Genomic DNA, 27,500 nt, shown 5'->3' with positions numbered 1-27,500 from the left:
CAATGAGCCAGTCCTACTATAGTTCCTCCCACCAGCTTCTTCTGGTGAACATATCCATAATGACACCCAACATATGGAATTAATTCCTCTCCTGTGACTGAGGAGATGACTCACTGTTAGTCATGGTATATTTCCCGCTTGAGTACAACCCATCAGATACCTCATCTCATTAACAGCCTGATGAGATAGAGGAGGAGAGCATGTGTCACGCGGACACTGTCAGCTGACAACAAATATGTCGACACACACACACACTTGTGAAAGTGCGTAGCAAGAACACAATATGCAGGTGGTAGAGCAAGTCAGCTGAAACTGGGGCAGATAGGAAGAGGTGGTGTGTGTGTGACTATGTTTACGCTCATAAAGCAGTGTTCATTTTGAGAATTTGAACATTCACCTTTAAAGCCCACACATCGGTTTAATCTAGCCTTGTTGAAAGCAGAAAGACAGTGACTCAAACCACAGCAAGGAATTAAATGTGCATGTGAGCTAGCGCAGAATCTCCAGAGGCCAACATGCCTTTCAGCTTTGCAACAGTCATAGCCTGTTAGCCGCTTCCCCATCAGAGCAGGCAATCCAGTGGATGCACTCCTGAGTCTCCCTTTACAAAAGTTTGTAGCACTCAACTACAGTGTCGTGAAACCAAAACTTAATATTAGATAAAGGGAAAGTGAGTTTACAAAAAAAAAATTGACCACTCAATTAACCTTTGTGAAAAAGTAATTGCCATCTTTAGCTGCAATGACTGCAACCAAATGCTTCCTGTAGTTGTTGATCAGACTCTCACATCGCTGTTGGGGAATTTTGGCTCACTCTTGCATGCAGAACTGCTTTAACTCCGCGACATTTGTGGGTTTTCAAGCATGAACTGCTTGTTTCAAGTCCTGCCACAACATATCAATAGGGATTAGTTCTGGACTTTGACTAGGCAATTCCAAAACTTAAAATTTGTTGCTTTTTAACCATTTTCATGTAGACTTGATTGTGTGTTTTGTATCATTGTCTTGCTGCATGGCCCAGCTGCGCTTCAGCTCACAGACGGATGACGCTGGGCCAATTGTGCGTCGCCTCATTGGTCTCCCAGTCGTGGCCGGCTGTGACACAGCCCGGTATCAAACCAGGATTTGTAGTAACGCAGCTAGCATTGCGATGCAGTGCCTTAGACCGCTGCCCCACTTAGGCAGCCCCAGAAAAAAATATATTAAATCCAGTTCAGAATAAGGCTGTAACGTAACAAAATGTGGAAAAAGTGAAGGGGTCTGAATACTTTCCAAAGCCACTATGTGTTGGAATACTTTGGAACATATTTCCAAAACTAAAATCACTAAACTGATTTACTGTTGTTTTTACAGTCTTATGTACAACAATTTAAATGATTATTTATTTTTGTTCATAAAAAAAATAAAAAACTTGGGGAGCCAAATAAAATCAGGCCGCCAGTAGGGGAACCCTGGTCTAGGGGTCGTTTGTGGCCTGGGCTCTGGTGTTACCTGTAGATAGGCCTGCTGGCAGCGCTGCACAAGCTGATGGAAGGCGGGCGTGCGGAGGTGGGCATGGATGTGGGCGGGGTTGAGTCTCTGGAGAGCCTCCATGATGATCTCCTGAAGGACGAAGGGGCTGAGCACACCCTTAGCCGCACCCACACAGAACTGGTACACGTAGTTCACACCTGGAGAGAATGGTGAGCATTTACGCTTTGCTGACAGTTAGCGAAAGTCTATGGCTAAAGGATGCGCACACAGACACTACATGTTAATGTTTTAAAATGTATGTAAATTGTAAAGTATCTTGTCTCTAAGTGCAGACCCCAGTAAGACTAGCTGTCGCAGTTTGGGTCGCCTAATGGGGATCCTAATTATTATTTTTTTTTACATTTTTTTAACAAAGATACAGTATGTTACACTTTGAATTCTGGCAGAATCATTTCAGTAGAATCCTCTCAACATACACAGAAAATTCAGTTCTCTGATATTGATATGTTTGTGTGTCTTACTTAGCATTCAACTCTAGTCTTCGCCTTCTTCAACCACCAGAGGTTATGATGATGGTGCATAAATAATTCAAATCAATATTTCCTTGTTTTCCCAAAACACCTTAATAGATGAAACTACTAGAATCCAAGATGCCCGCAGCATGCCCTCTTCATCCCTGCCCCTTTCTCACCTAGCCGTGCAGCCAGGCCCAGGAGCCACTTGACATCCTCCGTGTATGGGGGGCTGCGGGAGAAGTTATTGGGGTGGTCGTTGTGAGCCCTCCTTCCAAGCATCTCCAAAGCCAGCATGCCTATCAAAGAGCCAGGGTCAAATATCACAGTTAATGCCAATTACTTTGAATAGAAAGCATAACAATCGCAAATGACAGAACTGATATTCACAGTGCATATACCATCTAGTATTACATCTAGAGAATCTTATCATGGACAAAAAAGCATAGGTATATTCCATAGGTATATTCCTCACCAACTCTGTAGGCTGAGTGCAGGTAGTGAAGACCCTGCTGGCTGATTGGCTGGCTATGCTGCTCGTCTTCAGACGGGAAGGGGGCGCTGACCAATGAGACGGGCTGGGAAGACATACCAGGAAGAGATGACCCCTGAATGGCCTGGATTGTGGCGCCTGAATGGACGCCACCTACTGGATAGAAAGAGGAAAAAGTCGTGGCTCCTGAGAGTGCCATGGAGAGCCCATTATAAAACATCCATCAAGTAAATGTTTTCTTTTTTAAAAGTTGTTCCTGTTGAATGTGATCCATCAACTACATCAGCTAACATGCTAAGTAGATTTCTATTTGACGTTTATAGACAGACAACACATCATACACATGGACGTGTGCAAACACACACGCAGCAGTGGTCTCCGCTCACCTGCTACAGTGGTGCTCAGAGGCAGGCCGGTCTCAGTGTGGTACGGGTGGACGGCGATCTGGGTCATGGACGGCACGGGAATACCAGGGAAGGTGACCGCAGTTGCTGCCATGGGCGGATGGGGGCCGGTGGCCACTGAGAACGGGTACTGGGCACCGATAAAGGCCGGGTGCATTCCCTGGGAGGGCACACATACACACTTAAAATTAGTTAGATGCTATTCTCTGTTGCGGGCCACTGTCTTACGTCAGATAGTGCATAAGAATATCGCACTAAGGGACGAGTGACATGTAGGAGTGACGGAAGACAATGGCCGTGGGCTTAATACAATAAGAGATGAGTCATTTATCATTCATATAGTGAAACAAAGGTTGTCAGATTTCCCCACTGAGCCCTTGGGGGGGGTTTAAGGCATAGTGTGCTTGCGTCTCCATTTACTTTTTTCAGTCTATAGTTACGGAGTGGCTGTCAGTCAATACTAATAAATTCTCCCATCATTTCCGCTCAAATTTCCTGACATGCACAAGAGAGAATGTAGCGTAAGTAGAAAATAAAAAATATTTTCAAAGTCAAACACTGTAGGTACACCAGGTGCATACTGATCACTTCGCAGTGGTCCAATTGTCTAGTTGAGTCTCCTTGAAACTTAGTTTCAATATTGTACTCGTTCAGTTCCCTCCCAACTCTCCCTCCCTTCTCCATATCAATTCAAACTTCACAAACTGAACAAAAGGTCATTAAAATAACTAAACTTGAGAAACAGTTACCAAAACAACAATGAAAAATAAATAAATGGAATTCAAAACTGTTAGTGAATCTGGAGATTCAAATGGATCTTGCGAGTCAAAGACGTGGTGGAGCAGTCTCTGCCATCAGCTATTCTCTGTTATGTTATAGGGGAGGTGTGTTCAACTCTTACCCTACGAGGTCCGGAGCCTGCTGGCTTTCTGTTCTACCTGATAAAGAATTGCACATACCCATTTCCCAGGTCTAAATCAGTCCCTAATTAGAGGGTAACAATAAAAAGAGTTGAAAAAAGGTCCAGAATTGAGTTTGAGGGATCTAGGGACTGAGAGAATCCCGGCATGTAGTGTGAAGCAGAGGCTGGGGTCTATAGGGAGACTTAATGTCCTCTAAGTATATGGAAGCTACTTACGGAAAGAAGAACTAGCAACACAGTATTTCACTGGAAGCCCAAGCAACTCAATTTGATTTGAACATCTTATCAGTTCTCCCCACCATCTCTCTCCCAGCTCTCTGTCTCCATCAGTCTTACCCTCTCTATCCTCCCTCCCATGATGCCTCCAGACAGTCCTCTTACCTGTGGGTACGCACCCCCTGACAAGGGGAACACAGTGGGCCGGGGGACATGCTGCAGCGGGTGCCCCAGGTACTGGGGGGTGCAGACAGTGGGCAGGTGGGCCTGGATGGTAGTGTAGGGATGCAGGCCCTGGGAGTGGGCCATGGCAGAGCCAGGAAGGGCGTGTGATTGGTAGATGGTGGAGCCCACAGAGATGACGGGCACCACAGCCGCTGCTGTCACAGAGGCAGTAACTGTGGCAACACCAGAGGACTCCATGTTGCCACTGTTGTCCGTCACACCGTGACCAGTCTCCGGGGGCCTTCTCCCAGCTCCACCGTTGGCCCTGCAGCGTCCCGGGCCCTCGCGCTGGGCCCCTGAGCCCCCTCCTACTGTCTGCTCATAGAGCCAGTACCACTGGTGGGCCACCTCAAACAGAACCTCAGGGTACACACCGCCCCCCTTGGCTGCCTCCTCTACAGCCATACAGGCTTTCTCTAGCATCACATTGTCCTACAGGGAGAGAGGAGGGGGGTGACAAGAGAGGGAGAAGAAATTATGAGATTAAGAAGGAAAAAAAGTGAATTTTCAGGACAAAATGGATAAAAGGGTAAAAGAATAAAAGGATGCCCAGCCTACATGAGTAGTCCGATGTGTCTTCTGCAGAACTGAAGAGTACCGGACATGTACCTGTTCCTTGCACTGCACCAGGGCCCTCTGGATCTCATTGGGGTTGAGGGCGTGTGCATGGGGCAGGCAGCTCAGGGCCAGCTCGGCCGCAGCGCGAACCATGTTGGGGTCCCGTGCCCGTGATGCCCTGTCTGCCAGTGATGCCACCTCGGGAGGGGTGAGGTGCCCGTCCCAGCATTCCACCAGGATGTTGAGGGCAGCACTGCCAATCTCCATGGCCTGGCCTGGAGGGGGAGAGGAGGAGACACTCATGTAAAGTGTGGTGGACCAGACCAAGCTTATAGCTAGCTACCCGTGTCTCATGGACTATTAAAAAAAAAAAATACTTCTGGGATGAACTAGATTATTTTATTTTTATAAACCTCACCTGTGATCCAGGAGACGTGGGAGGAGTAGGTCCTGGATAGCCAGTTGGGCGAGACAAAGTTGTGCAGGCCCAGGGCGTACAGGCCAATCTCGAAGGCACAGAGGTGCAAGTTGCGGTGGGGACCCTGGTGGCCCCCGCTGGCTGAGGGCTGGGTGAAGATGGAGGTGGAGCTGTTGCCCCCGGCCTTGATCAGCACCGTCTTGGCCAGCTCAAAGTAGAAGTGAGCCGCCGCCTCCGATGGCTGGTTGGGCACATGGGGTGCATGGCACTCAGGACGACGCCCTTTATACCTAAGAGGGTGGCAGAAGGAGGAAATTCAGGGTATTAGCATATTTTCATCAATACCTTAGTTAAGTTCTTCAATAATTAGAAAGCATCAAGACATGTATAGAATATGTAGGAGGAGTCACTCACCTGCTGGTGTCTGTGCTCTTTGCCCTAGCTCCCCCTCCGGCCCTGCGAGAGCCACTGGATGAGGAGGAGCCCAGCGAATCAGAGGAAGAGCTGCTGATGCTGTCACTGTCCTGGCCCCTCCCCCAGGAGGCCGCAGCCCAGCCCCCTCTGAGTGGACGTCGGCTGAGGGTGGGGGAGCTGTCTGAGGTGGTCTCAGGAGCACTGCTGTCGATACTCGCCATGCCTGGGACAACAATATCAAAACCATTAAACCTAAAACTTCTAGTCAGCCACATGTCAATACTACCTCTAGAAGCCATTCCAGTCATTTGACATGGCCCTGGTCAAATGCAGTGCACACTATACAGTAGTATAGGCTGTTATTAGAGACACAGCCTGTGTCTTAATCTGAGGTTGAGGGTCATGGTTAGTTGGTTACCTGTGTGTTTCTTCTTCTGGCGGACAGGAGAGCCCCAGCAGCGCCCGCTGTATGCCCCCCGTCCTCCCAGCGCCAAGCGACTAGGCACAGTGCCCTCGGGCTTGAATGGGACCACCTCACTCGGCTGGTCACATGACGCAGGCTGGGCGCCATCTGCTGAGACAATAAGTTAAGTATTGAATACGTTTTACATGCGTACAATAGCAACAGTGAGGGTTGGATTCAAAGGATTCCTTCCATTTTCAACAAATCTGTTTTGTATAGGTAGGGTAACAACATTCAGTGCAGGACAGGTACAGTACGACATAACCACCCTGTCTGTGTCTCACCTTGTTCTCTGGCCTCACTGACGCCCTCTCCGGGTGTGGCGTTGTTCTGCACCCCACTGCCCGCCAGTTGTCCTGCTGCCCCACCAGCAGCCACCACTTGCACAGAGGAGGACCCAGCTGCAGCCGTGGCGTTTGGGGCGTGTTTGGACACCCCTCCGGTGGCACCTCCGTGTCCGTGAGCATTGTGGGCAGCGTGCTTGGACGGGCTCCTCTGGCTGCTGGCAGCTGGCTTGCTGGAGTAGAAGGAACTCAGGGTTTGGGGCTTGTGGGTCTGGCTCTCTCTGTCCAGCAGCTTGTCCAGGATCTAAGAGGTCACAGAGCGAGAGTCATCACAATCATTATTTGGTAAGTAGTTCATTCTACTAGCTACAGTGTGGAAACCAAGGGCTACCTTTTTCAGCTTGCTCTGGTCATCCTTGTATGTGATCATAAGAGCCAGAGCCAAGTCTCCTTTCTCTCTCCTGGTCCCCTCACAGAGCAGAGGGTGCTCTGCCTCGCTCACTGTGGTCTTCATACCTACAGCCGGAAAAAGGGAGGTAGAAATATGAACAGACGGCAGCAAACGAGTTCAGTTTCAAAGCCAAACTGGTACCTGGACGTTTTCCTATTTAAGTATCACTAACCTCAACACTGAGCCATTGAATGTAGTGCCTACCACTTCCTGAAGGTGTAAATGTAAAAACTTACCCAGTGCTGCGACAGCAGCCTCAAAGCCCAGCTCCTCGTCTCCAGGCATCTCGTTGTTCCGGTTACGGCTGGGAGGACGGGAACCTGTGGGGGAGACAACTGTACAAACAAAATAAAGGAGGGGGAGGGGTGAAATATAAATTACTGGAAGTCTCACTAGTGTGATGACGGCATGACATGTAATTCTGATCAATTAGCAAGTAAAAGTTCTACATCTGTGTGCATATATACGGTTTGTTGTATGTATTGTGTGAGTTCAAACAGAGAACATTTGACATGTATAGCGAGAGTCACCTGGGGTACACAGCACATCAAATATGAAGCTGGCCAGCATGAGGGGCAGGACAGGCCTGTAGTCACAGAAGTTCCCGTCTCGGAGCTGCTCGGCCCTGTCCCGTATGGACGTCATCTCCACCAGGCCCAGAGGGATCTTCTTCAGCAGAGCCACCACCTCTGACTCCTGGTAGGCCAGCTTGACCTCCAGGGCCTTGGTGGAGGCTGGGGGCCTCTGCAGCTCCAGGGAGAACATGCCCGTGCTGAAGGCCAGGTTGTGGAGCTCCATCCTCTCGCTCAGCACCGTCAGCAGGAAGGAGGTCTTGACCAGGGTGTTGGTGGCCACCTGGGTCTGCCTGCTGGTGGACACCTTGCTCTTCTTACCCTTCGTCTGGGGCTGCTCCACCTTCAGGTCTGGAGGGTTGGCCAGCAGGTCTCCAGCCAGCTCCACTGCCAGTCTGCAGGCCTCGTTGCTGTAGCCATGGGCGTGGAGGGCCTCTGCACATGCAAACAGCACCTCCATCTGGCCCTCCTGCTCCAGTGGCTTGATCCCAGCAAAGATGTCTGGTTCCTCCTCATGGTTGTTCTCTGGCACTCTCTCTGCCCCCTCCTCAGAGGCTGCATTTAGGTAGTAGGCCCGGTAGTCATCCTCTCCAACAGGGTCTCCCCCTGCCCCTGGGCTCTGATTGGGCAGGGCTACGGCTCCAGTTTCTCGGCGCCCACCACGCGGTGGCTTGGCGGCAGCAGCAGTCACGGTAACAACAGCGACCGAGGTGGAGAGTCGAGCGTCTCCAGCGGGGGCCACCTCCTTATTTCCATTCACCTCCATCTCTACTTCCACCTCCTTCTCCAAGGCAACAGCCGCTTCCACGACGACAGCGGCTTTCTCCTTGAGGGGGAAGGCGGGCTGGGACTCAGTGGCAGGCAGGGTGGCAGCAAGAGTGACACGTTTGACCTCGAAGGAGCGCTCCTTGGGCATGTTTCCGGCCCCTTTCCCTCCCCCACTGTATTTGTGTGGCTCTCTGAGTAGCGGGCTTGGTGAGGGTAGCATCTCGGGTGGCGGGGGTGTGAAGTCAAAGGTGTTACTGGCCTCAGCGCCCAGCGCCAGACTGGAGCCATCATCCAGGCTCAGCTCGGCCATGTCAGGCTCCAGGGAGCTGTCCTCACTGCTGGTGCGCCGCTTGGCTGCTTGGTGTTTTCCCCCTACCCCTCCTGATCCCCCGGAGGACGACTTCCCCCCCTGGGCCAGCTTGGCCTTGCCCGCAATGGACGAGGAGGAACCTGCGCCTTTGTACATCCCCTTACTACTGCCCTCCTCTAGAGAAAGACAGACACTGCCCCCTAGCCGCACTAGGACCCCTCCTCCGCCCCCGGCCGACAACCCCTTCCTCTTGCTCACAATGGTCTCTTTGGGCCTGACAGCCACTTCTTGTTGGGGCGTTCTGCCCTTGTAGTCTCCCCCACCTCCCTCAGAGCTGCCAGATCTCCCCCCTCCTCCTCCAAGTTCAGAGGTGTCTCCAGCCAGGCCAGCCTTGGCCCCTCTCTGCTGCTGCACTGCCCTGGCCCAGCAGAAGGAGGCGCTCTTCTTGTCAGCACTGCAGTAGGTGATGCCTGGCAGTGGGTAGGCCACCTCCCAGTTAAAGTAGCAGGACTCCACGGCTGGCTTGAAGCCCTGGAACAGTTTGTCCAGGGACTTGCGATGTTGCCCTCGCTTCACAATCTCAATCACTTTCAGATGCCACTGCTTGAGCTGGGAGGCCAGCTCCAAACGCCTATAGGATGGTGCAAAAATAAACATTGTTATAGTCAGTCCAGGAAACAAGAGCCACAGAGCAGAGACTATAGTAACAAGCAAGCACACAAAGGCACACACACAATTTGTATAATTGCCAATGTATTGCCACACACACACAATGGGTATCATTCAGAAAATCATCAATGTAAATGGAAGAAGTGCACAGACACAAAAAGTCTTTCTGCAGAGAAATCTAAGTCATTCCACATTTTTCTTTGTCAGTGTGTAGAGCGAGAGCACATAACACTTTGAAAGCCAAGCAGCAAATTGGCTCTGTGCCTTGAGAATCGGACATGACACAGTGAATCAGGAAGATGCCCTCATTTATAAAACACTCAATGTCCCAAACACTGACTACTCAAATCAGATTAAATTCACAGAGCCTCAAAAGGAGTGACAATCAACCCTACACAGACAGATTCAGGCCTGGGAACGCTTGTGAAAGTGAGAGGTGAAATGAAGGTAAGAGACAGGAGGAGAGCTGTGCCCCAAGGCTAAACATTAAAACAGGCAGAAAGGGAAGTGACCTCACCTCTGAGGGCTCATGGTAGGGTCTAGCACAGCCAGCCTCCACAGAACCACCATGTCATCACACATGCTGGCGCAGGCGTGGGCTGCCACCTCCGACTGCCCGTTACTGCGCCCCGTGTGCCCGCTGGCACTGCTGTGGGACGCCGACGTACGCACGCTGTACCACCAGCCAATAATCTGAGGAGAAAGGCGAGAACAGTCACTGCTGTCCTATCATGTCCTGAATTTATATTGAGTAACAGACATACAACAAAATGTACAATGTGGACCCAGAGGATATCATTTCAAAGTATTAAGCTCGTTTCCAAAGTGGTCCTCGATGGTAAAAACAATAACACATATAATGACTAAAAGACAAGACCAAATAATAAACAACCATAAATACATTCATTTATTGACATCCTAAAAAGTGGCACTCTTCACTGCACTTCCCCCTAACCTTACAAAACAACCATTAAATCAATCTATCATACCGATCCTTCAAATAAATACACCTGACCAACAGTAGAGGGCACAAGGGGCAGTGGAGTGATTTCTCTTTGGACAACCTTGTCCAAATCAAAACCTTTGCCTGCTTTTTAAAGCTATTTTTATGTTTTAATTTGTTTGATCTCCAAGGGAAGGCTATTCCATAGACAAATGCCTATATAGAAACACCTGCTCACCACAGTACTGTTTACTCTTGGGATTTTACGAGACATAACACTAGCTCTGGTATTGTAACTGTGTTGGTTAGAGACCATATCAATGTGGTTTTTCATATAACCTGGGGCACGATCATTTAAGCAACAAGCCCATCACCAGGAACTCCTGTATCCCTATGTGGGTCCTAGTGGGGGACATTCAGCATATACATGATAACATTATTTTGCATGACCTGCATTCTCCTGCATTCTTTTTTTCAGCTTTTCTGATAGCCCACTATAACAAGCAGAGCAAGCGTAATCAACATGACACTGAATCAAGGTTGAGACGAGCAGTTTCTTAACTTTGATGTTAAAACATCTAGTGTTACGATAAACATTTCTTTGCCTTTTTTGCAGCAGCAGCAATCAGGCCTCCAGAAAGGGATTGATCTAGGGACACACCAAGATAAGTTACTTGTTTTAGATTCCATCTCCTTGCCTGCACAGTTTACCTTTATCTTGTCAGCCTTAAGCGATCTACGTTTTGTTCCAAACAAAATCGATTCAGTTTTTCCCAAATGTAGCGACAATTTGCCATCAGTCAACCAATCTCTAACAAAATGCAACTTCTTACTCAGTGTCTCCTCTATGTAAACTACAAGCATTTCTCTACACTCACAATAACATCTGTTAACCATGTGTATGTGACAAATAAAATGTGATTTTTATTATATCCTTCCCTGATACCAGTATACCTGAATCATCAGCATAAAGCAGGAGTTGCACTTTACTGTATCTGGCATATCATTAACGTATATAAGAAATAAGAGGCCCTAAAATGGATCCCTGCGGTTACCCACAGGATATTTCTTTGGCCTCTGACAGAACATCACCAACATTACATACTTGTGTTCTGTTTGTCAGATAAGACCTAAACCAATTCACTGCTACATCATTTAGACCCATGCATTTCAGTTTCATCAGGAGAATATCATGGTCCAGTGTCAAAAGCTTTCTGCAAGTCTAACATGACCATACCTGTACAGTTCCCCTTCTCACTTTCCTGCTTAATGTGGTCAAAAAGGTGGATAAGGCAAGTATCAGTGGAATGAGCTGTTCTAAAGCCAGACTGGAGTTCATAAAGACGTTTGTGCTCGAGAAGGTATCCCTCAAGTTGATCAAAAACTAATCTCTCAACAACTTTGGATAAGGTGCTGAGGAGACACAGGCCTGTAGTTTCCTACATTTGTTTTACTGCTCTTCTTGTGGAGTGGAACCACCCGCGCTGTTTTGAGATCCTTGGGAAATGTACCACTACTTATAGAAAGGTTTACAATATGTGTTATCGTTTTAGCAGTGACACAAGCACTATCCTTTATGAATCTTACAGGAAGGTTATCCAGCCATGTTGCTTTGTTTGTGCTTATTAAGCATAGTAGATTAGAAAATGTGTCCTCTGTTACCATGCACAGCACAAACAAAAACAAATTGTGATACCTTTGCTATGGTAAAAGTTGTTAATGAAAGACTGGCCATAGTGTCCAGAGCAGGTAGGTAACTTCTTAACTAGAGATGAGGCTAACGTGGTAAAAAAAATAATAACAATGTTAAAATCATTTGCAACCTTTTCCTGGTCGTAACATAAAACATCATCAATATCTAGGCCAATACTACAGGATTTTGCCTTATGGGGAGTTTGAGCCAATGTCCTTTAACATTTCCAGTTTACAAGGCTGATAGATGCTGTTAATGACAACTTACATGTAATGTTGGAATTTGGCTTTATCCATTTTGTAACTTGCCTGGTTTCTACAGTTAATATAACCATAATAATCTGGTTGTAGATTTGTCCTTCTGAATCTGGCCAGGTAGCGATCCCTTTTCCCTATGAGGTCTAAGATGTCGTAAGTGATCCATTTCCCTGACCGCTGTTTGATTCAAATTTGTTTAAATCGGAACCAGAGTCAGACAGAAACAGATCTTTAAAAAGATACCAAGCTTGATCGACATCACAGTTTAGTACAGGAGACCAATCCAAAATATATGTACATATTCTTATTCATTCCTTTACACTTGTGTGTATAAGGTAGTTGTGAAATTCTTAGATTACTTGTTAGATATTACTGCACGGTCGGAACTAGAAGCACACGCTTCTAGTGTATGTGTACAATAAAATTTGATTTGAAATTCCAAGTACTTCTGCAAAACATTCCTTTGAGTATTGTTTCATAGACAGTACCTTCATGTATTTATTACCTGGCTCTAGTAGCATTTTGGATTTCTTACGAGTACAGTAGGTTACCGTAAAACCAATATTTAAGACTGCTGACTGACAGACATTCTCATGGTCTGATACAATAATCAAATCTAAAGTTGATTTACTGTCAATACTCAACAATCAGTTGTTTTAGTCCAAAAAATTTATTAAAGTTATATAGGGCATTTACTAGTGTACTTTTCTTGGGTGATAACTGCACATTCGTATTAAAATCGACAAGCGGGATACATTCCCTATCTGCCGATACATTGTGATTGCAGCAATTAGTTTAAAGTAAATCATAGAAATTATTCTGCTTAGGAGGTCGATAGCAGACCAACAAGTATAGGACGACATTTAGGAAGAAGTATATCTATCCATGCAACCTCAAGACCATCCGTTTACAGATCTGAACGAGGGTTAAAATGCATATAATTCCTAGTAAAAACACACACGCCGCCACCGTTTCGGTCAATTCTATGAATGCTATAACCCAAAGAGCCATGTCTCAGTCACAGACCCGTCGAGCCATGTCTCAGTCACAGACCCGTCGAGCCATGTCTCAGTCACAGCAACTACTGCAGCCCGTGAGTTAGAAGCGAGGAGTTTTAATTCCTCTAATTTCGTCAGAAGGCTCTGTGCGTTCACATGGATAAAGTGAAGCCCTCTCCAATTGAAACAGTCAAACATGTAATTTGCTGTATATAATTAAGAAGTAAGTCCTGACGGGGTGTGGTATATGGTCAATATACCACAGCCCTTAGCCGTGGTATATTGGCCATACATCACAAACCCCAAAGGAGTCTTACTGCTATTATAAAGTGGTCACCAACATAATTAGAGCAATAAAAATACATGTTTTTCCATACCCGTGGTATATGGTCTGATATACCACGTCTGTCGGCCAATCAGTACTCAGGGCTCGAACCACCCAGTTTATAAGTATGTATGTAACATGTGTCTACGTGTGTGTTACCTGTTCATAAGTGAGACACTGCTCAGTTAGGATCTCTAGTAGAGGTGCAGCGTTGCTGTCCCTCCTCTTGAACATCTCCCTGACGATAGACAGGAGGTTCCAGATCCCCTCAGGCTCCCGCCCCCTCAGAGGTCTCAGCAGACATGCCCACTCTGCCGCAGCCGGTGGCTCCGTGGATGACAGGTACATGGAGTTGACGTCACTGCACCGGGAGGGAAGACCCGCTACAAAGATTAGCAAGTATATTTCCACACACACATACTCTTTACTCTTCTTAATATACTCCACTTTGATCATGCATGTCTCTGCTCTCTTACCTGAAGACCACAGGAGAGGGGCCACAGAACTTGTGCAGCGTCTTCTTGATGTTGTCACTGAGCGTGGACTCATCTAGATACCAAGTGCTCTGGTCAGAGGCCGAGGGGCCAGCAGTGGGGTCTGTACACAGAAGGCAGGGAGTAAACAGAAAGCTTAAGAAATACAATACAACAAATGTAAAGAACTGTTTTTAGCTGATATTTGTGAAACATCCCATCTGAACCACCCTACAGCGTGTTCTAAGCACATAAGCACGTAAACGCCTTAAGTGCAAATGGTCAGAGATGGGGGTCTATCTAGAGTTGAGGGTGTGGGAAGCAACTCCCCCATCTCATATTGGTGGTGGAAGTGGAAGCCCTTTGACTTATTATTATCTCCAACCACATTATGAACCCATGTGAGATGAGTAGAGGCTGCCCTCTGCAGGAGGCAAACAGAAGCACAGACAGCCAGGGCATACCTGGAGCCCCACACACTGTGTTGATGGCTGTGGACTGGGAGGACAGGAGCTCATCCAGGAGCCTCTGGGCTGTGGGCAAAATCTGAAGGAGAAAAATAACAGAAAAGTTTGAATGAGTACTGACTGCAATACATAAAGAGACAATGTAGCTACTGTGTGTTATTTATCTCAGTAGCACAGACAAAGGGAGTATTGAGACTGGGCCGGTTACAGGCTGAGGTCTGTTCTTACACTCAACAAAAATCTATTTTTATGACTAACTTGGTGAACTTAAGTACATAAACCACATTATCTAATAGTTTTTGGAAAGCCTAAAAAAGGGAGTGAGAAATGTGTCTGGGATTCAACAGTGTTGCTAGTGCTAATACATACAATTTAGCCAACTAGCGTGGTTCGACATTCTTACCTGTTGGGGAAGCTCGCTGATTAGGTACTGGGCAAACTTCTGCAGCTGGTCCCTCTGCAGCCGGGACAGGGACTCTGAAACGGGGGCTCGCAGGCACACTGCAGACGCCTGGCAGATAAATACAGGGGTGACAGGCATTAGCATACATTTAGGATCTCATCTTGCTCTGTTTTCTGTTCACACAGTGAGTTTAAATGCAGATCAATCAAATATAAACAGATAATTCAAATATAAAACTGTAGGTGTGCAACAAACTTCAAATTCACAATCATTAACTGTTCAGTAACCATACTGTACTTACACATTGTTAACAAACAAGAAACATTGAGCTGCCATATCCCTCTTCACAACCAGAACTCCCACACTATAGTAGGCTGGTGGCCCCTGGCCTAGAATACTTAGCTAGCTGTGACCATGAGGCTGTGGAGTGGTCTCTGCTGTGTGATGACTTTATTAAGAATGCAGTGAGAGTGCTGCCTACTGCTTAGCTATACCTTCTGCTCCACTGTGGAGCAGGGCAGAGATCCCCCTAATTTGCAAATGGGAGGATGTGGCCCATGCATAATACATGTTGGCGAGATGGGCGAGGCCAGGGTTTGATGATTAAGGCTTATTCTCTTGGTTGGCTCTCCAGAAGGTCATTAAAGGGAATATGGAATGTTGGGGGGTGGGTGTTGTACAGAACGAGACACCACCACCACAGAAAGAAATTACAATATACCTAACATTAAAAAAGACTAGAGGGGAAAAAGAGGGGGGGGGGGGGTAGTCTGCTGCTACTGTGTGGTGAATGGGAGTGGAAACCCTCAGGATTCCTGGCCCAGGATGGAGACCAGAAAAGGGAACGGGGGGGGGGGGGAATATAATGATGGGCTAAGTGTGGACTAAGAGCCAGGGTAAATAGCAGGAACAGCGGCATGCTTGTGCTCTAATACTCTGCTAAAGAAAATGTCATGCTCTTTAATAGGATTAGATCATCAGCATATATGCCCTTTGCCCGCACACTCCTCCCTAACCCCCAAACTTTTAGAAGCAGTTACTCAACTTTTCGGTGAAGCGCTTCTATTAGAATGTTCTCTGACCAAAATATTTCATTAGATGATGCTTCTTCAGAGAGTGAGGTTAGATGTAACAGTTCTTTAGGGGTGTTCATGTAAGTTGCTTTACAAATGGAACAGTCAAGAGTTCTGGTCTGCAGTGTGTGTGTTCAGTGTTTATCGCGTTGATCTTCTGGAGTGGTTTCGTAAGGTGGAACTAATTGAGCACTGTCAAGTTGCACTGTGTGCATGTCTGTGTGCGGGTGCACATGCGCCCTAGTGAGAGAAACAGGGAAGACTCCGACTGTGGGTTCAGTTGGTGTCTGAAAATGCACACTTTGATCATATCCTGTTGAAACCACAGTGCCTTTAAAAAACAGATGTGACTATATTCTGACACATTGTGTGAACGTGCTCTCAGGACACTGGATTTTAACTTTTTTTTTTTTAACTTGTCATTAATAATGGACTAGGTCAAGCCCATCTACAACCAATGGCTCCCATTTTAACATAACCCCTCAAAACTGCACTAGTGTGTCTGTATTTCTCATAATACCTGTAGAAGCATTCATTTCAAGACGTCTCATTATTTGATATCCAATTCATGAGGGCAGTGGCAACTCGTAAGTCACAAATGACATCTGTTGCGTTCTAAAACAGATTTTGGAATAAGTGCCCCAGTTAGTATTTAGAGTGATGATATGGGTTTGGTCACGACAAAATGGCACCTCTCATGGCTACAGAGTGAGGGGACTGAATTCATGGAAATGGCTAAGCATAACATAAATAGCACAGCACACCTATCTGGGCCTGAAAGCTGCTCATTAATTTACAGTCAATCCACCCATTCAATACAATAATGGCTAATGAGGGTCCATGTGCGCCTGATAAATGGTCACAAGAAAGCTAGTGCGTGCGCTCACGCGTGTCACAGAACAGCTAACAGGATGAAGTGGGCGATAAGACAGGGATGGCTATGGGAGACGAGGCGCTCTCCTGTACTGATGATTACCGAGCGAGATAGAGTTGTTTTCCAGAGGAAAATAAATATGAGGATTGAGAGTTCAAAGTTAATTTTCTGATTCTGATCATGATGGCATAATCAGCTTGGCCAAGGGTTCATATGATCTTAGTACATCTGGACAGAACTTCAAAGGCTGAACTGAGCCCACACACACGTTCCTGCAAAAACACACACACACACCCCATCAGACCCTGCAAGACCCACCTCGACTGTGATATCAGGAGAGTCGGGTGGGGTGTTTACCAACAAAACTGATTGGTGCGCAACTACGAGGTAAAAACAGACAGGGTTGGCTTACAGTCAAAGGATTCTTGATAACATGCCAGTTATATTTCGTCTGCAAATGTTCATTGAAAAAATACACAAAATAAAGACATTTTCCCAATAAGCACTTATTTGTCTTTAAAATAAATTGTTACAGTTGTTGGTTATCTGGCTAGCTAACCCTAGCCATATTAGCATAGACGTGACAAGAGTCAAAACAAGACATGGTATTAAGAACAAATATAACTAGCTGAAACAAGTAATCTACAATTCACCGCACAGCAGCTTCTAGACGCCGTTGCTAGATATCTATGACAACACAGCCTTTTAACTCAAGAGTTGCGCACAAATTATTGTTGGGACGTTGTCAACCCGTCTATAGGCTATGGCTTGTCTGTGCCAGGTTTGGGTAAAAGCTCCTGAATTGAAATGGATTTGACTACACAGTGCTACACTAACTCACTCACACATATACTGTCTATACTACAGCACAAAGGTGTACAGTATAGGTGTATTCATGCGGTAATGCCTTGTGTGCGTGTGTACTCTAAACTCACGTTGTGGATCCTGAAGAGGCAGAGGGCCACCACGTGGGCGCACCACTTGGCCCCGGCCCCGCAGGTGCAACTGCAGGAGGTAATGCGGCAGCGGTCAAACATGACAGCCACATTGTACGCCCCTTTTGATTGGCCAGTCTGGGGCGATACCACAGTGGCACTGAGGTGGAAACCTGTGTGAGAGAGTGAGAGTGAGAAAGACAGAGGGGATAATATCAGCTCTGAAAGGTCAATCTGCTTGTCTGTGTCAGACAATGAGACTGGAGAAATGGAATGAGAAAGTGTTATTATGATGAAGTGGGCCAGGAAAACTTAGAGTGCTGGGGCTGACACTAATAGTGAGCCAGCCATTGGCCGACATTGTGCAGCAGTAAGGGCTGCCAGACAGGAAATGAAAGGCAGTTGTATTTCCAAGCACACAGAGAGACAAGGAGATGGGAGAGCGAGAGGGGGGAGGGAGAGAGATTAGGAAGGTTGGCCAAAAGCTTTTACCCGCTGGACAGCAGCCAGCATTCTCCTGGTGAGGCCGAGCCAGCAAAGAGGAGGAGAGGGAATGGGATTAGAGGAACAACTCAGCGTAACTATTCCAGATTCAACACAATAGGCCCCCTTCAGAGAGCGGAGCTCTGTTCCAGTCTTTCTGCTTCTCCCTGGCAGTCTAATGCCTCCTCCACCCCTAACCTACTTCCCTTCCCCAACTACTTCCACTGAGAGACATGGTTTCCATTACCTCACAATGAGCTCTAATGCTTTTCACCTAATACAGCACTGAATAACATACCCTGGACTCGCAGGAAAACAACGAAGTACACTCAGAGCAGATAAAGAGAAAGAGCTTGCTTTCAAAGATGGTTGTTAACGTTTTAAATCAGAACCCTTGGGTCATTATGGGAGTCTTTGAAAAAGATGCATGCCCCTCCAAGGTTTAATACAGTGGGAAAGGTTAGATTGCTTGTTAAGTGAAAGTCTCTTTCTTTAACATAACTTACAGTGGCAAGAAAAAGTATGTGAACCCTTTGGAATTACCTGGATTTCTGCATATATTGGTCAGCAAATTTGATCTAATCTTCAGCCACAACAATAGACAAACATAGTGCCCCCTAGCTTCAAGAGGTTAAACTAATAACACAAATTATTGTATTTTTCTTGTCTTTATTGAATACGTCATTTAAACATTCACAGTGTAGGTTGGGGAAAGTATGTGAACCCGTAGGCTAATGACTTCTCCAAAAGCTCATTTGAGTCAGCTAACCTGGAGTCCAATCAATGAGACGAGATTGGAGATGTTGGTTAGAGCTGCCCTGCCCTATTCGAAACACTCAACATTTGAGTTTGCTATTCACAAGAAGCATTGCCTGAACCATGCCTCAAACAAAAGAGATCTCAGAAGACCTAAGATTAAGAATTGTTGACTTGCATAAAGCTGGAAAGGGTTACAAAATAATCTCTAAAAGCCTTAGTGTTCATCAGTCCACGGTAAGACAAATTGTCTATAAATGGAGAAAGTTCAGCACGGTAGCTACTCTCCCTAGGAGTGGCTGTCCTGCAAAGATGACTGCAAGAGCACAGCGCAGAATGCTCAATGAGGTTAAGAAGAATCCTAGAGTGTCAGCTAAAGACTTTCGGAAATCTCTGGAACATGCCAACATCTCTGTTGACGAGTCTACGATACATAAAACACCAAACAAGAATGGTGTTCATGGGAAGACATCACGGAAGAAGCCACTGCTGTCCAAAATAAAAAACATTGCTGCACGTCTGAAGTTTGCAAAAGTGCACCTGGATGTTCCACAGCGCTACTGGCAAAATATTCTGTGGACAGATGAAACTAAAGTTGAGTTGTTTGGAGGGAACACAACACTATGTGTGGAGAAACAGTCCTGACCTCAACCCGATTGAGATGCTGTGGCATGACCTCGAGAGCAGTTCACACCAGACATCCCAAGAATTTTGCTGAACTGAAACAGTTTTGTAAAGAGGAATGGTCCAAAATTCCTCCCGACCGTTTGGCAGGTCTGATCCGCAACTACAGAAAACTTTGGTTGAGGTTATTGCTGCCAAAGGAGGGTCAACCAGTTATTAAATCCAAGGGTTCACATACTTTTCCCACTCTGCACTGTGAATGTTTATACAGTGTGTTCAAATAAAGACATGAAAACATATAATTGTTTGTGTGTTATTAGTTTAATCAGACTGTGATTGTCTATTGTTGTGACCTAGATGAAGATCAGATCAAATTGTATGACCAATTTATTCAGAAATCCAGGTATTTCCAAAGGGTTCACATACTTTTTATTGCGACTGTATAAGCATAAACCACTGATCCACTGTTGAGCAGTGCATAAAAGGGCATTTCACTGTCAGACTTTTTGATCCTAGCCGGCATCTCAGTGATGTTGAGAGTACTGGATTAATAACCCAATCATTAAGTAGTATGTCCAGTGTGTTGGGGCAGGCTGCTTGGCTTGTGGATAATCCTAGGTGACTATTGAGGTGCCCCATGTAATAGCAGGTCTATATGCACTATATTTCACCCGTGGCTTCATTCATTGACCTGGGAAATGTCTTAAACGGCACAGTACAGCAGCATTCCTACACTACACCAAATTTTCTTTCTACTAATGAACTGGGGGTTGGCAAAGTCAATGGCTAATGATTTGTGATAAATATAACCTGACCGGGAAAATAAAAACAGTAGCGGCCACAGTTTTTCCTGATCAGGTCACGGGCTCAGGATAAACTCTGGGCCCTAGTAATGAGCAGTGAGAGTGGCGTGCTGTATCTGAACTCTATCTGTCACAGCTGGTGAGTAAGGCTCCGTTAGGAACGTTTAGGGTCATTAAAGCTCCTGTAATCCCCACACATCCTGCCTGCCTGCTCTAATCCAGTCATCTGGGATGAGCAGAGAAATGCAGCAGTTCCACCAGGACACCACACTGCTGAGGTGGACACAGCATCTGACCTGGGAATAACACTCAACTATATAAATTCTCAACTCGTTTTTTTGAAGCCCAAAGGGTGAGTGTGTGGCTGTGGGACAAGCCAACCAATGTGTGACCAGGACGACTTTGTGGAGGTTTGTAGGAGGTTTAGAGAGTTCAGTCTTCCGTGCTACTGTTGTCTTAGTGCTGAGATGGTATAGGTGAAGGCCATTGCTCACCTATCTGCAGAGGGTCTTTAACAGCCCTCATCCTGTACAGCTGCTCCCCTCGCTGGAACTCATCTGGGCTGCCGTTGGCCAGACACGAGTACAGCCTGCAGAGGGAGATCCACAGAGAAAGGGGGATGAGATCAGAGAAAAATAAAGACATTAACTTTTCCAAATACTATGTCCCCTCTGAAGTTGTGCCAGCCATTTGTATAAAATACATTTGTATAAATTGCGTATTTGGCGTTTGTGACTCTTGGAACTTTTAATGGTCTAACTAATACAGCCTGGTGATGTCAACAGGCAAGCAAAAACTCAAACTATGCAAAAATCCTGCTGATTAAAAGGTCCTGTGTAAATTCTCAACCAGTAACTACCAGGAAATAACACAGATCTCATTTTACACTTTTAGTGTAAGTTTCAGCTGTTGTACAATATGATACAAAACACAGTAAAACAGAATTTTGACTGCAATGGGCCTTTAACAACATTCCCATAAAAATCTCTGAATATATTACGGAAATCCGAGATGATCTCTGATAGATTTCAGAGCGTGTGCGCGCATGTCCAGCCTTACCGGATGTCCTCCTCGTTCTCAGGGAAGCTCCAGTAGGCGATGCGTAGCTGCAGCTGCTCAGGGACAGGAGGATAGACCTTCTCCACCACCTCAAACGGGATATGGAATGCCACCTGCTTGGCTGAAAGCTCCACCAGAGGGATGACCTGACCATCTAACAGACAGACAGAGAGCAAGAGAGAATACATTTTTCTGCCATCAACCATTTAGAGGAAAGAAAGCAGTCTAAATAAACTGATGGCTGTGGTTCAGCTGGTCAGAAGCCATGGTAAACCTATCAAAACATTGCCTTGGTGCAAGCCTCCACACTTTCAACATGGTCCTGGCCTGGACTTCATCATGACTAGGGCCCAGAGTTTTTCTTGACCATGTGAACCGTCCAGGAAAAACCATCAGCCTTAGTTGGGAGGAAAAACCTGGGCTCCCATGTTACAAGTCAGTTCACGTGGTCAGAAAAACCTGCTGGGCCTGTTTAGAACTTCAAGCTCCCTTGGTCTCTCAGAGCACAGGACAGCTGCCAAACCTGCAGCCCCTTCGGGAGCCTGTCCTGTCAGCCCAGGAAGGGTTTGGGTTTCCTGAGGGGTTCTGAATGTACACAACCCCTTCTCCAAACACAGCACTCTTCAAAAGCTACAGAGACCCTGAAAAGAAAACTGACACTAAAAAAATCCTAGACAGTTTCCTACCCAGAAACAGCCCCATCTTCAGCTGGCTTGGACTGTAGTGTTGACAACTAGGGAAACCATAAGGTCAGCCACATTCCATAAAAATTGCAAATATAAATCTTAATCTGTAAAAATTATTACCATTGCAGCCTTGCAATCTAATTAATCAGGGAGACTTATGCTAACGAAGAAGCATGAGGGAATGGCACTGCAATCCATCTAGTATATTCTACAGTACCTGTATACTTCCAGTCATTGACCTAAAGTTAGTTAGCATTGGCTCGCACTAGTTAACTACCTCTAACTTTCTTCATACTGTAGGCAGTCATAAAAATAAAACAAATTGGCAGATTCTCGCAGTATACCTTTAAATAAACCTACCACTTGTGGGTCATTCTCATGAAACCATTAAAATACCATGGCAGTAATGATTTTAAATATAAAACATGTAATTTAGTAATATAACAAAATATCATAAGATAGAGTTCTCTACCATGCACAAAGAGTAATTTCAACATAGGAATTCATTATTTTTGTATTTTATTGCATTTTCTGCTGAAATTGTCATTAGCGCAAGGCGTCCAGCTATGTCTGAATGTATGTTATGTTGTAATTTACGAAGATGTTCTACATGTTTTCAAATTACAAAAATTATAAACTGAATATTCATGTATAATAATAAAGAAAAAAATATTGGAAAAATGAAGTGTCCATGACTGATGTTCTCATCCTCCACAAGCATTTTAAAAGACTGTTTACACACACACACAAAATGTTGAATAAAGTTTGATTTTGAAGCAACACATCTGCCAGGACCTTCAAGATGGCTACCAGCAGATCTCTTTATATTTCTCCAGTTAAAAGTTAAACATTCTCCTGCATACACGACAGTATTGATTATCATTACCGAAACAGGTAGTTTTCCACATTTAGTAAAACGTTAGATGTAACATTTTCTATGAAAATATACTTCATTAATGTCTAATTATGTACATTGAGTAAATATTTGCTTAGTCTTCATGTCTTCTCTATTGTTAACATAACATGCTAAGGTTCCTCATCCTTCGCAACACCATTCTCACTTACCGCTGCAATATAAGGCCAGTTGCGGTAGAGAACTTCTGTTTCGGTAATGAGAATTTAATCATACAGACTATATTTTTTAAATATAATGAACTATTCATTTAAATATTATTTACTAACTGTTGATATTTTGCTTTTGTCTGGTTTAATTGCAGACAGTCAGCAAGTGACAAAAAGAAAGCTTTAGCGAAGGCTGACAAAATTCAGAGAAAAAGTTTACACCAACCCAGAACTGCTGGAAGAGTACAGAAGGACAGAGAGGGTTAGGGGTTGGAGAGGTTACAGCAAGCGTAATTAGCGCATATATATATATTAGTCTATGCCCTCATAGTGTCTATAGGAAGTCAATACCCTACAGTGTTAGGAAGTCTACACATGCGCACACTAAAATCAGTAAGCCATTTAGTTTATACTATAGGATGTCCACGCACAATCTGTAAGCCATTCAGTCCCTACTGTAGGATGCACACACGATGTAAGCCATTCAGTCCCTTCTATAGGATATACACACACAGTATGCCATTCAGTCTCCACTATAGGATGACGTGTCCATAACAGTAAGATTTTTCCCATGTTTTGAGACATTCTCATTTCATGTCATGTCATGCTTCCTTTCCATTTCCAGATATCAAAAACAAAAGCAAAATTGTAAAATCAAGAAAACTCAAGATCTGACAAAGAAGCAACATGAAAAGAAGAGTGCCGGGAAAACTCAAAGGTATTACAGAAGAAAGAAAAACCTAAAAGCAGTTTTGGACATAACGCCATCAAGCGAGGAAGATGACACACTTCAACATGTTCAAGAAGCAAAATTAAGAAGTTTTTCTAAATCTTTAAGAAGACACAACAGAACAGTCATTCTCACCTCAGCAGGTAAATGTCCCTGCCATCAACTCAACTCCTAAAAAGAGAGACATCTCTACTACAGGTCGACCGATTATGATTTTTCAACACCGATACCAATACCGATTATTGGAGGACCAAAAAGGCAGATTCCGATTAATCGGGCAATTTTTAAAAAATGTATTTGTAATAATGACAATTACAACAATACTGAATGAACATTTATTTTAACTTAATATAATACATCAATAAAATCAATTTAGCCTCAAATAAATAATGAAACATGTTCAATTTGGTTTAAATAATGCAAAAACAAAGTGTTGGAGAAGAAAGTAAAAGTGCAATATGTGCCATGTAAGAAAGCTAACGTTTAAGTTCCCTGCTCAGAACATGAGAACATATGAAAGCTGGTGGTTCCTTTTAACATGAGTCTTCAATATTCCCAGGTAAGATGTTTTAGGTTGTAGTTATTATAGGAATTATAGGACTATTTCCCTCTATACCATTTGTATTTCATTAACCTTTGACTATTGGATGTTCTTATAGGCACTTTAGTATTGTCAGTGTAACAGTATAGCCTCCACCCCGCTAACTAGCTAGCCATTTCACATAGGTTACACCAGCCTAATCTCGGGAGTTGATAGGCTTGAAGTCATAAACAACGCAATGCTTGAAGCACAGTGAAGAGCTGCTGTCAAAACGCACAAAAGTGCTGTTTGAATGAATGCTTACGAGCCTGCTACCACCGCTCAGTCAGACTGCTCTATCAAATATCAAATCATAGACTTAATTATAACACACAGAAATGAGAGCCTTAGGTCATTAATATGGTCGAATCCGGAAACTATCCTTTCAAAAACAAAACGTTAATTATTTCAGTGAAATACGTAACCGTTCCGTATATTATCTAACGGGTGGCATCCCTAAGTCTAAATATTGCTGTTACATTGCACAACCTTCAATGTTACGTCAAATTTATGTAAAATTCTGGCAAATTAGTTTGCAATGAGCCAGGCGGCCCAAACTGTTGCATATACCCTGACTCTGCGTGCAATGAACGCAAGAGAAGTGACACAATTTCACCAGGATAATATTGCCTGCTAACCTGGATTTCTTTTACCTAAATATGCAGGTTTAAAAATATATACTTCTGTGTATTGATTTTAAGAAAGGCATTGGTGTTTATGGCTAGGTACACGTTGGAGCAACGACAGTCCTTTTTCACGAATGCGCACCGCATCGATTATATGCAAACTAGTAATATCATCAACCATGTGTAGTTATAACTAGTGATTATTATTGATTGGTTTTTATAAGATAAGTTCTAGCTAGCAACTTACCTTGACTTCTTACTGCATTCGCGTAACAGGCAGGCTCCTCGTGAGGCAGGTGGTTAAAGCGTTGGACTAGTTAACCGTAAGGTTGCAAGATTGAATCCCTGAGCTGACAAGGTAAAAATCTGTCGTTCTGCCCCTAAAAACAAGGTAGTTAACCCACTGAACAAGGCAGTTAACCCAAGGCAGTTAACCCACGTTCCTAGGCCATCATTGAAAATAAGAATGTGTTCTTAACTGACTTGCCTAGTTAAAGGTGTAAAAAAAAACAACATCAAAATTGGCGTCCAAAAATACCGGTTTCCTATTGTTATGAAAACTTGAAATCTGCCTTAATTAAAATCGGCCATTCCGCGTAATCAGTCGACCTCTAATCTCTACAGACACCAGGACCAATGAAGATATCTACCCCAAAGGAATCACACAAAAAGAAGAACATAAGAAAGAAAACAATATCAAAATTGAGGTCAAAGTTGAGCAACACAGAAGAGAAGCTGCTGGAGAGGACCAAAGAGATGGGCAACTTAAAGAAAAGACTGAAAAGACTTGAGATGATGGCCAAGAGGAAGCAGGTAATTGTCAACATGGAAGGCAGAAAGGTCCAGAAGAAAACTACAAAGAGAGGTCATCAAAGAACATTAGCCAATAACAGCCAGAGAAGACAAATGCGTAAATTTGTTAGCCGCTTCCTTCATCTCCACTGTAATAAATGGGAAATCCAGAGAAGTTCGGTAAAAGGCCAAGATATTCCGTAAGAGAGCCTTAACAGACACTATGGCAAATCTTCTAAGAAGATTTCTGTCTAAGAATCCAAGGCACAACCTTTCCAAGGCTCAATTCTTTAAATTTGAGCCACTTTGGATTGGCCAGCGAAGAGTCAGATAGAGAAACATGTGCTTGCAAAGCGCAAGAAAACTTTGGCTTGAAGATAAAGCTGCACCAGCTTAGGGGTCATAGAAATATCATCCCCAAGGGACAATGTACAGGCCAGTGTGTGTAGTGACAATGACATGTGCTGTTCTAATGTTTTTGTATGTGTTCTCTGATTTTAGCCTGTTTGTTAGGTACTTTTGAAGCACTGCAAAATGAAATTGTTTGAACTTGAATCCATGATTGTGCCAATATCTCATATATTCTACAATAAATGTTGTTTTTAACCATACCTCAGTCTTAGTATACTTATTATCATTACCGAAATCATCAACCTCAATACCAAAACATATGTATCATTACCGCAACAGGTAATAAATAACATTTTATGTTAATTTAATGAAAGGAAAAATAGTAGTTTGCTTTTAAATGCAGGCTTGCCACATTTTTTAAAAATATGTCAGGTTTCAATGAAATATCAAAAATATTAGGTTGTAGATTGCGGAAGGTGTTGCGGTAATGAGAGAAAGTCAAAATCAAATCAATTTAAAAATATATTTATATTATAGTGTTTCAAGTAACTGTGCATGACTGTTAATAATCAATATTTTTAAATGTGAAAATGTATTAGCTTTCCTAATGTTCTTGATGTTTTCAGACCATTCAGGTAATGAGATTAAGGGCATGTTTTGGACAATTTATTCAAACGGGTGTTAAATTGTTAGTAAATGTTTTAAAATTAATGCTCAAACACTTCAGACTTGGTTATTAATGCCTAAAAAGGAAATGTGTTGATGCAAGTCTTTAAAGATTTTTAGCGTTAAAATGATTTGAGCTTCCCTCAGCCATCAACTGCCATTTTCCTGACACTGACAGTGGGTTGAATGAATATTAACAATTAATAAGAGGCCCATGATGGTAGTGAACGCACATTACTGCTTAGCACTATACATCATTAACTCACATGACTTAATTTAATAAAATATTTAAGTTGAGTATATTACTTTGTTTTTGTTTGATTACTTATTTTTAAATTCCTTTAAAAACATCTCTGCTCAGGCAGTAGCAGCCAGCCAGCATCCTATTTAGTTCGGCTAGTAGTTTTACTAGTTCTTTCATTTGACAAGTTCTTCCAAGTAGATAAGGCATACTTTCAAGACTGCTTATTATCTAACATCAACTATCAAATCGGGTAGAGCTACCTCACAAACTGGCAGTGTCATAGAGCTCGCCAGCTTGTAGTCCCAAACTAGTTAGCATTTTTTAACTTTGGTATATTAGGCATTGTTATGGGGGGAAATTAATGGGGTTTTGGGATATACACCGAAAATAAGGTCTGAGGTTAACGCAGGCTTGGGAGATCTTATAAATGTTCTACTATGATATAA

The 27,500-nt window shown here is 44.3% G+C and overlaps 1 protein-coding gene across 19 annotated transcripts in view; it reads right to left on the bottom strand.

The window, feature by feature from the left end:
• LOC139381068 (zinc finger SWIM domain-containing protein 8-like) overlaps window positions 1–27,500 on the bottom strand; it is a 45,278-nt gene that overhangs the window by 11,221 nt on the left and 6,557 nt on the right. The window contains exons 2-22 of one of the 19 annotated variants that reach the window (XM_071124282.1): window positions 21,318–21,471; window positions 20,753–20,847; window positions 17,593–17,765; window positions 14,711–14,818; window positions 14,305–14,386; window positions 13,844–13,964; window positions 13,527–13,728; window positions 9,669–9,844; window positions 7,363–9,113; window positions 7,069–7,167; window positions 6,773–6,897; window positions 6,382–6,685; window positions 6,053–6,205; window positions 5,635–5,857; window positions 5,221–5,510; window positions 4,803–5,077; window positions 4,185–4,676; window positions 2,864–3,062; window positions 2,460–2,633; window positions 2,164–2,283; window positions 1,491–1,669 (exon numbers count right to left, since the gene is read on the bottom strand). In XM_071124282.1, the coding sequence (XP_070980383.1) occupies window positions 1,491–1,669; window positions 2,164–2,283; window positions 2,460–2,633; window positions 2,864–3,062; window positions 4,185–4,676; window positions 4,803–5,077; window positions 5,221–5,510; window positions 5,635–5,857; window positions 6,053–6,205; window positions 6,382–6,685; window positions 6,773–6,897; window positions 7,069–7,167; window positions 7,363–9,113; window positions 9,669–9,844; window positions 13,527–13,728; window positions 13,844–13,964; window positions 14,305–14,386; window positions 14,711–14,818; window positions 17,593–17,765; window positions 20,753–20,847; window positions 21,318–21,471 (5,495 nt within the window). Of the gene's footprint in view, window positions 1–1,490; window positions 1,670–2,163; window positions 2,284–2,459; window positions 2,664–2,863; window positions 3,063–4,184; window positions 4,677–4,802; window positions 5,078–5,220; window positions 5,511–5,634; window positions 5,858–6,052; window positions 6,209–6,381; window positions 6,686–6,772; window positions 6,898–7,068; window positions 7,178–7,362; window positions 9,114–9,668; window positions 9,845–13,526; window positions 13,729–13,843; window positions 13,965–14,304; window positions 14,387–14,710; window positions 14,819–17,592; window positions 17,766–20,752; window positions 20,848–21,317; window positions 21,472–27,500 lie in introns of all 19 variants that reach the window. The other 18 variants (XM_071124286.1, XM_071124277.1, XM_071124281.1 and 15 more) reach the window with 18 other exon arrangements.

The sequence above is a fragment of the Oncorhynchus clarkii genome, chromosome 23, assembly GCF_045791955.1.
Source record: "Oncorhynchus clarkii lewisi isolate Uvic-CL-2024 chromosome 23, UVic_Ocla_1.0, whole genome shotgun sequence".
Classification (NCBI taxonomy): Eukaryota; Metazoa; Chordata; class Actinopteri; order Salmoniformes; family Salmonidae; genus Oncorhynchus; species Oncorhynchus clarkii.
The sequence above is the reverse complement of the archived record's forward strand: the minus strand, read 5'-3'. Positions and strand labels throughout refer to the sequence as shown.